General features: G+C 40.4%; 1 protein-coding gene across 1 annotated transcript; it reads right to left on the bottom strand.

The window, feature by feature from the left end:
- Positions 1 to 381: 381 nt before the first annotated feature.
- Positions 382 to 1,703, bottom strand: s1pr2 (sphingosine-1-phosphate receptor 2). The gene has a single exon (XM_062986308.1). The coding sequence runs from the start codon at positions 1,701 to 1,703 to the stop codon at positions 594 to 596; it is 1,110 nt and encodes a 369-aa protein (XP_062842378.1). The 3' UTR covers positions 382 to 593.
- Between the last annotated feature and the right edge of the window lie 10,703 nt (positions 1,704 to 12,406).

The following is a 12,406-nucleotide window of genomic DNA, read 5'->3' as shown; positions in this document are numbered from 1 at the left end:
GTTCTGGTTTCCTCCCACAGTCCAAAAACATGCTGTCAGGTTAATTGGAGACACTGAATTGCCCTATACATGAATGGGTGTGTATGTGTGTGGACTGGCGCCCCGTCCAGGGGTGTTACTGTGTGCCTTACGCATATTGAAAAGCTGGGATAGGATGCAGCACCCTCCCTCGACCCTAATTTGATAAGCGGTTAAGAAAGTGAGTGAGTGAGTGTATTTGGGTTTGGGGTGTGGCTTTTAATGGAACATTTGTTTCAGTTGTTGAGTTTTAATGCTTTTAGCTTGAGCTAGCAAAAGAAAATCACTGCCATTGCTTTTAAACTTTGCTCTGAGAAAATCTCATTGTTTAAAATATTTTAACTACAAATAAATTTTGGTCACTTCTTAAAGGGTAAATAGGGTACAATGAATACCACCGTAAATAAGAATTTTAAAGCAAGTGGACTCCAATCTGAGTCTCCAAACCAGAGTGCATAGAAAATGATAACAAATTCACACAGGCTCTGATTGTCACCGTCAATCTTCTCATCCTTGAGAACACACTTGGTGTTTTAATGTTCCTCCTGGTCCTTTAGTTACCCAGCACCCCCAGATCAAACACAAGTGGTACAGTCCTGCATGATAGGCGTGGTCTGGTAGGTGTGGTCATGTTTGCTAGTGCAGTGTTCCAGCGAGCTTGAGCTCTTGAGCTGCAACATGCACCTATCCGCCGGCCGACCACTCTGGAGGAGCCCCCAGCAGCACAGTACGCGCAGGAACTCCCTGCGCATATCCTTACTCCGCAGCGTGTAAATCAACGGGTTAAGTGCCGAGTTCAGCGTGGCGATCCCGAAGAAGATGTCGGCATGGTTGAGGATAGGGCAGGCGGACATGCTGCACGAGGTGTCCAGGAGCAGTATGGTAAAGGCAGGCAGCCAGCACACGATGAACACGCCCAACACGATGGTGACTGTCTTGAGAAGGGCGTAGGAAGCTGAGTTGGTGGCCTCCTGGTGGCTTGAGCGCACGATCAGGTAGATGCGCACGTACAGGATGACGATGGAGAGCAGGATGATGCTGAAGATGGTCACAACGAAGCAGACATATCGCCTAGAGTTGAGAGGCAAAACGGCTGAGCACTCGCTCAGGTTGTTGATGCAGTTCCAGCCCAAGATGGGCAGGCCTCCGAGGATGATCGAGGTAACCCAGCACGCTCCGATGAGCAGGAACATGCGACAGGTCTTGTTGGATCCGTAAACCTTTACCTTGGTTATGGCGATGTAGCGCTCGATGGCGATGGCTAGCAAGCTAAAGACTGATGCAGCTAATGCAATAAACGCAGTCCCTTCTCTTATGAACCACTGCACAGGCATAAGGTCAAAAGTTCTTGGACCTGACAGGAATATGTTCGCGATGTAGGCCGAGCCAGCCAGCAGATCCGAGAAAGCAAGATTCCCGATAAAAAAGAACATAGCCGAGTGGAATTTCTTGTTCCGGAAAACAGCAATAAGCACTAGGAGGTTCTCCAAAATAATGATGCTACAGATGATAATGAAGATGATGTTGAGTGATGTTGGGCCATCCTTTGTATATTTGCGGTTGTCCACCTCCTGCTGGCTTATGTTTTTGGCATATTTGTAGTGCACTTCAACAAGCATATTGTTGTAGTACTGAGAGTACTTGCTCTCCATGCTGACTTCCTTGCAGCACCCATGAGTCGCCATGGCTTTAGACCTCTACCCAGCCGTAGCTTTACGATTTTAGGTCCAGGATTCTGCGCTGGGCCCAGAGTCACATTTCAGCAGCACAGGAAGTCCCTCTGGGTTGCCTGCACAGAACACAATGGTATTGTTATTAACAAACCAATTCAAAATATATGAAACAAAAAACAACATGTGTAACACAAAATGGTCTGAGATGTTGACGTCCCCTAAACTCAAAATCTTTGAAACTTGACGCCCTTCATTGAGAAATTTGTACCCTTAAACTCAACGTGTTCAGCTGTTTAAAAAATGTATTTATTTTATTTCAAATTAACAATGAACAGCCGCTTTGTTCAGCACTTGGCTTGAGCGATGCAGTAAAACGTCATCAAAGTGCGCATATGAGACGAATCTGCATTTGTGTGGAATAACAGTCACATTTAATCTGAAAATGCATGTATCTGTGTTTAGCTGGATTTTTCTCCTGTTTCACTTTTAAACTTGTGTTATAGCTTGAGGTGCTGAGAAATTGTAAGAATCAGCTTTTTTTTCGAGAGAGTCTAAAACACTCATCGCTAAAAAAAAGCTTAGCGTGACCATGTATTCAAAGTACAACATAGAAACACTAAACCTCTCTTTATTACTGCTCATGTTATTACTGCTCTAATTATTACTTACAGAAGTTCTCTCCACTAATAAAATTCCTAGCTTGTTGTTTTAGTACTGTAAATCACATTTAGCTTTGTGTACCATCACACTCCATAGGAAACGTCACAGCCAGCCTAAAAGCTATTTTGCTGCTTCTCATGTTAATGAGCCTTTACTAAATTGAATATGGTATTCCAAGATCAAACACCTCTATGATTAAGAAGCATAAGGAAACAATAAAGAAGTAAAGGTAAAGTGCAGCTTTTATTGATTTTTAACTGTTTCAATTGTATTTCAGTGTTTGTTATTATATTTGAGTGATTTTCAGTATATAAGTGTCAAAAACAACTCCATTATTTTACATTAGCCTAAAATATATGCTGTTCCACAGGACCATGGAACGCATTAACAGGTTTCCCATATATCCTTTAAACTCAACGCCACTCCCAGAACCAATTGACGTTGAGTTTCAATGTACCACTGTATTCTCATATTGCAAACCCGCTCTCGGCTGTTATGGTGTGTTTACAGACGTACGTTGATGTGCAAGTATAATGGGTTTCCAAATGATTTGAAGAATATCCAGACTTGTGGATCACACACATGTTGGGGGTTCAAAAATAGCTCTAGTGAAGCTCTGGAATTTCCCCTTTGAGAAAACACTCGCCTTGCCAAAAACCTCGCTACAGCTACGAGCTGCTTACACAGAGAGAGCGCACCAAGATACTGCTTGTTTTACACAATTCTTTGAACTCACCTACACAACCGTCATTGTGGTAGACAGGTTGGAAAATCACGGCTTAGTGACTCATATTATTTAAAATACAAATCTTTGAACGGGGTCTAAAGTGTGACAAAAACTGGAAACAAGTTCAAACAACCAGTCAATGTTAAAATTACTCCGTCTAAAAAACTGGGTATGACTAACAGCTCTAATAGCTTTAGTCATTTCAATTTGCTCCTGAAAGTTTTACTCTTAAGATTCCCTGTTCATCTGGAAATGAGTCCAAACATAGCAGAATAAAGTCTATAAAGATAGGTCCTCAACATTTCTATACACACACACACACACTTCCTAATCTGTCAAAATCATGGGAACGGATTTCTAGGATTCAGGTATATTTGATAAGCTATTGTGTCACAAACCCCTTTATAGAAATATAACGGGTCTATATCTCCTTCTTTTTTTGGCTGTCCTTCCTCACCCCACCCATAAACCTCCTCATTGGCCTTCCTCTCCTTCTTCTCCACTCATCTCCCCCAAAGAACTCCTCTGCACATGTCCAAACCATTCCAATCTGTCCTCCCTAACTTTCTCCAAAACATCCTACCAAAGTATTGTTATGGGTTTTAGGGGTTTCTGTCAGATCCATTGCTAACAGGTCTATATCTTCTTCTTTTGGCTCTTCCCATTAGATAATTCATCTTGCGCTTCCTCTTTTGTCACCCCAACCACCTGCATGTCCTCCCTCACCTCCTTCCCACCCTTCTTCCCAAAACACTCTCATCCTAGTTACTAGTGTTGATACTAGTGTATCACTCATTGCTAGTGTTGATAATGTTTGTCTGTGTAGTATGTATAGTACTGTGACACTTCAATTTCCTTCAGGATATATCCTATCCTATCCTATCCTATCCTATCCTATCCTATCCTATCCTATCCTATCCTATCCTATCCTATCCTATCCTATCCTATCCTATCCTATCCTATCCTATCCTATCCTATCCTATCCTATCCTATCCTATCCTATCCTATCCTATCCTATCCTATCCTATCCTATCCTATCCTATCCTATCCTATCCTATCCTATCCTATCCTATCCTATCCTATCCTATCCTATCCTATCCTATCCTATCCTATCCTTCCTCTGTACATGCCCAAACTATCCCAATCTATCCTCCATGATGTTCTCTTAATAATATCTCAATCCCATTAAATGGGATGAATTAAAACACTGATTGTGAGCTTTGGGGTAAATTGGAACATTGATTGCAATCCAGGCCTTTAATGTTCTCCCCGTGTCCGCGTGGGTTTCCTCCGGGTGCTCCGGTTTCCTCCCACAGTCCAAAGACATGCCACCAGGCTAATTGGAAACACTGAATTGTCCTATAGATACCTAGCCGCTAGATGCACAAACCAGTGCATTGTAGTGCCGGTCCCAAGCCCGGATAAAATATGGAGGGTTGTGTCAGGAAGGGCATCCGGCGTAAAAATTGTGCCAAATTGATGCCGAAGAGCTGACCCAGCAACCGAGCGGGACAAAGGCCCAGGAGAAGAAGAAAAAGATTGCAATCCAGGCCTTTTAGTACAGTATCAATAACTGATCTTACAAATGCCTTTTGACTAAACGGCCATAATTTCCAACAGACACAATCAAAATATTGTGGAAAGTCTTAACAGAAAATTGAAGGCTGTATGTTGAGAGTGATAGTGCAGCAACTTTGACCATTTAGGTTATACATATACAAGCCTTTAAAACCTGTTACATTCTATAATTCTTAAATTCTAAAATTACATGTAAAACAACAGTACACACACAATTTATTTAACATCTAATGTATAACAGTCTATAAACAAGAGACCTACAGCCTGCTTTTTAAGAGGTAGGAAGTAAGTATCGGGGGAAACCCAATATCAACATGCCTAACTGCCAAACAGATTAGAGCTGCTTGATGTGCCACCAAATGCAAATGTTTTAAGATATAAAAAAATTGAAATAACCAGCAGCTTTAGTCTTGGGTGTAGTGTCATAATTGATTATTTCTAACACTACCTGCTGTAACACTTCTACTGTTTCAACCTAATTCATCCTACATTTAAGGCATTTAGCAGATGATTTTATTCAAACTGACTTACAATTAAATTAAATGTGACTGAATTCAATTCAAGCATCTGAAGATAAAGGGTCTTACTCAGGGACCCAACAGTAGCTTGGCATTAGTGGAGCTTAAACTGACACTTTCTGATTACTAGTCCAGTTCTGATTACTTAATTGCTGAGCTACCACAGCTCTTCGATTAGTTTATCAATCTTCTGTAGCTTTACATTTTTGCCCTTCAATTTAAGTGAATGGTTGCTTGTGTAATGCTCTGAGATAGATTAGCGCCTTGTGTATTCATACTTCACGTCAAGTATAATTGACAGGTCCCAGTGTGACCCTGATCAAGACAAAGTAAAGATGAATAAGTGAATGCATCAACTGACAGCAATATATTGTTCAGACCTAGGACTGAGTTAATTCATCACTGTTTGCACAAGCACCTCACATCTCACCCCTCTGAGGTTTATCACTGTAATGCCCATTTCTTACAACTAGAAAAAAAACAAGCTGCAAACACTGACAATCATCAGTGCTACGGTCAAGAAGTTTTACACCCCCTATCTAGCCTTCAGTCAACAAACAATTCTCTTATCAAGAGTCTACGATCTAATCTATCCACTATCTGTTATTTGGACACAGTTAGTGTAACGATGCAATAAACCACCTCACCGTGTTTGCCACTAGATTTGAATGTAAGTTAAATTATAGAAAATAATTTGAATATTACTTGCCTAGATGGCAAAATTAACAGGTAAATGTGCCATCTGCCCTGCAGATAAAACTCCTTAAACCTGGATTTTTTCCATAAAATAAGATTTCCATAGAGGAAGAAGGTTAATCATATAGTAAAATAATAAACATTGGCCTAGCATTTCTGGTAAACTTCATAGCCAGCTATCATAAATCAAACTGAAAAGAAATAGAAACTGTAATTATTACTTCCAAATACTCTATTAATTGATGTCAGTGTTTCTAAAGAATTCACGTCAGAGCTAGTACTTGGTGTGCCATCTGATCAGTAATAGAGATATAGGCAAGAACAGTCAACACTCAAATTGAACCTCCTTTTAAGTAAGTAAAAAGTGCTGCTTCTGCTTTGTATAATATTTCAGTTATTTTGTGTTTAATTGTATTCACTTATTCATACATTTGTTCTAACACTCACTTTATCCTGATCAGGTTACCTGAAAACACTGGCTACTGGTACTGCACTGACACTAGAATAGCTGTAGTCAACTGTAATCAGAAATTAGAAATGACCACAAACTAAAATACTGTTACCTCTGGTTTTGTTATATTTTTAAAAGGTCCACACACACATGTACTGTATATACATATATAAATTTTTTTGCAGAATGCTTTTAGTTCTGAGATACTCTTGGGCCATGCTTACACTGCATAGAATGTTTTAGATCTACCCAGAAGACTGTGAGGGAGGTTTAGAAACCTTTAATTGGAACTCCTTAAAGTACTTAATGGTAACTATATAAAGTGTATTTAAAGTACGAGGGTTCTTCAAAAAGTTTCCGCACTGATCCAAAGCTGCTTTCACATCATCATCACATGAAAATCTTCTTCCCCTTAAAGCTTCTTTGAGTGTCCAAAAGGGTGGAAATCAGATGGCGCTAAATCCGGACTATAAGCTCTCTCAGTATCTCAGACACGACCAATTACTGCTCCTCCCACCCTCACTGTTTCCAACCAAAATATAAAAGTGTGGAAACGTTTTGAAGATCCTTCGTACCTATGTATATGTACAGTGTATCACAAAAGTGAGTACACCCCTCACATTTCTGCAAATATTTCATTATATCTTTTCATGGGACAACACTATAGAAATAAAACTTGGATATAACTTAGAGTAGTCAGTGTACAACTTGTATAGCAGTGTAGATTTACTGTCTTCTGAAAATAACTCAACACACAGCCATTAATGTCTAAATAGCTGGCAACATAAGTGAGTACACCCCACAGTGAACATGTCCAAATTGTGCCCAAATGTGTTGTTGTCCCTCCCTGGTGTCATGTGTCAAGGTCCCAGGTGTAAATGGGGAGCAGGGCTGTTAAATTTGGTGTTTTGGGTACAATTCTCTCATACTGGCCACTGGATATTCAACATGGCACCTCATGGCAAAGAACTCTCTGAGGATGTGAGAAATAGAATTGTTGCTCTCTTATAGCCTGGGCTATAAGAAGATTGCTAACACCCTGAAACTGAGCTACAGCATGGTGGCCAAGGTCATACAGCGGTTTTCCAGGACAGGTTCCACTCGGAACAGGCTTCGCCAGGGTCGACCAAAGAAGTTGGTCCAGAGGTTGGCTTTAAAAAATAGACACATGAGTAGGGCTGGGTATCGCCACTAATTTCCTGGATCGATTCGATTCCGATTCACAAGGTCCCGATTCGATTCGATCTTCGATTCAATTTCGATTCAACACATTTAGGCATATTTGAGTTACATTAACAGGTTTTGTTTAAATATGTAAAGATGTTCAGAGAACGAATGTGATAATTGTACAAAGAACATTTATTATTAAAAATATTTGTGTATTTTATTTACATAAATAATTAATCCAAAACAGAAAACAGTAACATTAAACAGCCAGGTGTATGTTTACATTACATTTACAATGTTGTAGCATGTCAGACAAATGAAATAATAATAAAAAATGAATGTTACTGTTTTCTTTCATTTGTCTGACATGCTACAACATTGTAAATGTAATGTAAACATACACCTGGCTGTTGTACAGCTTATGCCAAGTTTACACTACACGACACTCTGATTAACACGTGGTCACTGTAATGTTCACACTACACGACTGATCGGCGATGGGGAGTTTTACACTACACCATCCATCACCAGGGGGAATCACAGGCGAGCTTCTTTGGTCTCCAAAACTACGTTTTGTCACGAAAACACACGTGAGAAGTGATGAAAGGTTTAATGATACCACGTCCAAACATGCACATCAACAAGTAGCGAGCAATCAAAGTTTGTGCGCTGATGAAATAAATGAATCTGAGTGGATTTGGCAACACGAGCAGCATGGATCGTTCTGTAGTGAGTTGGAGGTTAATAAATATTTTGTTTTGTAGAGAACGATCTCGCGTGTGCTGATGTATTCTGATAGAAACTATATTGCGCTCCACCACCTGTTTCCAACCTCTCCCCTGTGTTTCCCCTCGCTGTTTCTCACATTGATTGAGAGCCGAGTTTTGATCGCAGAGCGAACACCGAGTGAAAATCAGTGCAAAAAGTTGTGTAGTGGTCATAACTTGAGCTTCTGCCATGCTAAACTGATGTGCAGGTCAGATCTCGTTGCATGAAAAAACAGTGGCTGGTCACGCGAAATTAAAGGGGGTAACAATAGTAATAGATTTCCGTGTGCACCGTAAAAAGGGGCGTATTTAAAAAATCGATCTCGCATTTATATGAATCGATATCGGATCGTTCAAATAAAGATCGATTAAAATCGAAAAATCTATTTTATAAACCCACCCCTACACATGAGTGCTGCCAGCATTGCTGCAGAGGTTAAAGACGTGGGAGGTCAGCCTGTCAGTGCTCAGACCATACGCCGCACACTGCATCAACTCGGTCTGCATGGTCGTCATCCCAGAAGGAAGCTGACGCACAAGAAAGCCCGCAAACAGTTTGCTGAAGACAAGCAGTCCAAGAACATGGATTACTGGAATGCCCTGTGGTCTGACGAGACCAAGATAAACTTGTTTGGCTCAGATGGTGTCCAGCATGTGTGGCGGCGCCCTGGTGAGAAGTACCAAGACAACTGTATCTTGCCTACAGTCAAGCATGGTGGTGGTAGCATCATGGTCTTGGGCTGCATGAGTGTTGCTGGCACTGGGGAGCTGCAGTTCATTGAGGGAAACATGAATTCCAACATGTACTGTGACATTCTGAAACAGAGCATGATCCCCTCCCTTCGAAAACTGTTTTTTTTCGAACAGGATAACGACCCCAAACACAACCTCCAAGATGACAACTGCCTTGCTGAGGAGGCTGAAGGTAAAGGTGATGGACTAAACCCAATTGAGCACCTGTGGCGCATCCTCAAGTGGAAGGTGGAGGAGTTCAAGGTGTCTAACATCCACCAACTCCGTGATGTCATCATGGAGGAGTGGAAGAGGATTCCAGTAGCAACCTGTGCAGCTCTGGTGAATTCCATGCCCAGGAGGGTTAAGGCAGTGCTGGATAATAATGGTGGTCACACAAAATATTGACACTTTGGGCACAATTTGGACATGTTCACTGTGGGTTGTACTCACTTATGTTGCCAGCTATTTAGACATTAATGGCTGTGTGTTGAGTTATTTTCAGAAGACAGTAAATCTACACTGCTATACAAGTTGTACACTGACTACTCTAACTTATATCCAAGTTTCATGTCTATAGTGTTGTCCCATGAAAAGATATAATAAAATATTTGCAGAAATGTGAGGGGTGTACTCACTTTTGTGATACACTGTATATGTGTGTGGGCTCAGTTCAGTCTCAGACTTCTTATTCATGAACTGACTTATAGGCAAGTTATTAGCTAATTATAGACATCTAGTGCCTTAAAATGTAAATAATTATAGATAATAAGAAATAAACCCATAATCGCAGTTTTCACATTAGTGGTAATTTATTTGCCGTGTTTTGGCGATGCGATTATGAAAAATAAATATCAGATGATCTTATCAGCCAGCAGATATACCGGCCTGGTCCTAATATGTGGGACTTGATTTGGTCCAATAATTTTAAAATGTTAATGCAGCTAACAAGATTTTTTTTAATTGCAGGTTTGCATAAAGTAAAATGGCAAAAAAAGAACAAAATAAAAATAACTAATACAAAAATAATGATTATGTTAACCACATCACATTGGTATACTAATTTCCACTCAGATCTCTTATTTAAAAATGCCCATTTCTAATTGGCAAGCAACTTAAGCTTATTCACTAAGTATTGTAAAGCTGCAAAGACGACTTTATCAAGTGGAACGGCATCTACACACAAAGACAGGAATCTGAGACATCTGCATGACGCACATAGCACAAATTAAATACTCAAACCTGTCAAGAATGTACACACAATGAACTTAAGTAAGCAGACCATTATACACTGCAAACAAAAAAGCCCACAGAAACGTGCAGCTGCACCACACTGGGGTCGTCGCACGTGCGCGACTGTCACAGCCGCCGTCCGGAGTCACTGAGGCAATTTTCTAAAGCATGAGCAAACAACAATGAATTCTTTCTGCACCCCCACTAAACATAGTCACTCAGAATCACGCCACAAGTCATCAGTCTAATGACCCTCGTCGTAGGTGTCTATTTTAGAGCATTAGTGTAAAAACAACATTGTTTTAAAGCTTGACCTTATGTTGCTCCATAGTGAGTACGAGTGTGGGCTGGTTTCACAAGAACTTCAGTGACCTCTCTGTCTCGCTAACATGATCGATGGATAGGTTTTGCTTGCAGATCTCTGGTCTCTGAGTACATTACAAACCACAGTGTTACATATTAATAGTCTCAATACGTCAAGCACTGGAGACTGAGCTGTCTGTCAGGCAGAGCTTTTGACAGCGTGTGAAACCCTTGAAATGCTGTAAGGCTTGGCTGTAGGGCTGATGCTGATGTCAGTAGCTCTGAACCCAGAACCTCCAACCCCCCACCCCACCTAAAAAAACAAAAAACAGACAGACACACACATACATTCACCCTCTACCCTCCTTAGTAGGTGTCTCTTCAGCCATATCATGGGATCCTGAATCAAAATGTTGTATTTCTATGAGGAAGTTGGAAGTTACAAGTAAAAAAAAAAGAATGTATTGATGCACTGACTGTAGTCCATCTATTTCTCTACATAATGTTTTAACCTGCTTTCACCCTATTTTTCAATGGTCAGGACCACTACACAGCAGGTATTATTTGGGTGGTGGATCATTCTCAGCACTGCAGTGACACTGACATGGTGGTGGTGTGTTAGTGTGTGTTGTGCTGGTATGAGTGGATCAGACACAGCAGCGCTGCTGGAGTTTTTAAATACCGTGCCCACTCACTGTCCACTCTATTAGACACTCCTACCTAGTTGGTCCACCTTGTAGATGTAAAGTCAGCATGAAAGAGGGCTAACAAAGCATGTAGAGAAACAGATGGACTACAGTCAGGAATTGTAGAGCTACAAAGTGCTCCTATGTGGTAAGTGGAGCTGACAAAATGGACAGTGAGTGTAGAAACAAGGAGGTGGTTTTAATGTTATGGCTGATCAGTGTAATTACATAAGAGTTAAACGTTTATAGATTATGAAGTTTTACTGCTTTAAAACATTCCACAACAAGCAGGTAAATTGGTAACAGGTGAGTGTGATTTGGTATAAAAGCAGGATCCACCAAGGACTCAGTCTTTGCAAGCAAAGATAGGTCAAGGCTTACCACTTAGTGCCAAACTATGTGAGAGAATTATCAATCAGCTCAAAAAGAACGTTTCTCAATGCAAGATTTGAAAGAATCTCTATTTTTCACCATCTACCGTAAATAATATTGTGAAAGGTTATGTGCTTGACCTTCAGGCCCTAAGATGGGATTGCATAAGAAACTGTTATGCTACTTTGATAAATATAGCCACATGGGCTTAGGACTACTTCAGAAACTGTTGTTACTTAACACAGTACAACCTTGTAAATGCAAATAAAAGCAATGCAGAAACACTATCGAGTTTTAGGCCTGTGCTTATCTTAGATTAAATGAAAGACAGTAAAACGTGCTGTGGTCAAATGAGTCCAAGTTTCGCGTTGTTTTCAGGAAAAATTGACATTTTGCGTGCTAAAGATGACAAGAACCATCCAAACTGCTATCAGCCAAAGCTGCTAAAATTTTGTATCAAGCAAGAATGGACAATAATTCCACTTGCAAAACTGCAAAAATCAAGTGAGTATCCTGAGTTCCCAAATGATTAAAAGGTATAATTAATAGGAAAGGTGATGTAACAGAGTGGTAAACATGCTTCTGTCCCAAATTTTTTAAGCATGTTGAAGGCATCAAGTTTCAAATTTGTTGTTCAGTGAAAACACTGGAAATCTTCAGCCAGTATATTTGATCACATTGCTTAGCCCTAGGTTTGCAAATACGTTTAAAGAGGAAGAAGTACCAACTGTCAGAAAATACTTTAATTAGATTAACATATCTGCATTCATTTTTTTCTGTGTGTGCAAGTTTGCCCACAGCACTATAAAAAGGCCAAAGGAAGTA

Source organism: Trichomycterus rosablanca, chromosome 2 (genome assembly GCF_030014385.1).
Source record: "Trichomycterus rosablanca isolate fTriRos1 chromosome 2, fTriRos1.hap1, whole genome shotgun sequence".
NCBI classification, from domain to species: domain Eukaryota; kingdom Metazoa; phylum Chordata; class Actinopteri; order Siluriformes; family Trichomycteridae; genus Trichomycterus; species Trichomycterus rosablanca.
This window is presented reverse-complemented; position numbering and strand designations above follow the sequence as displayed.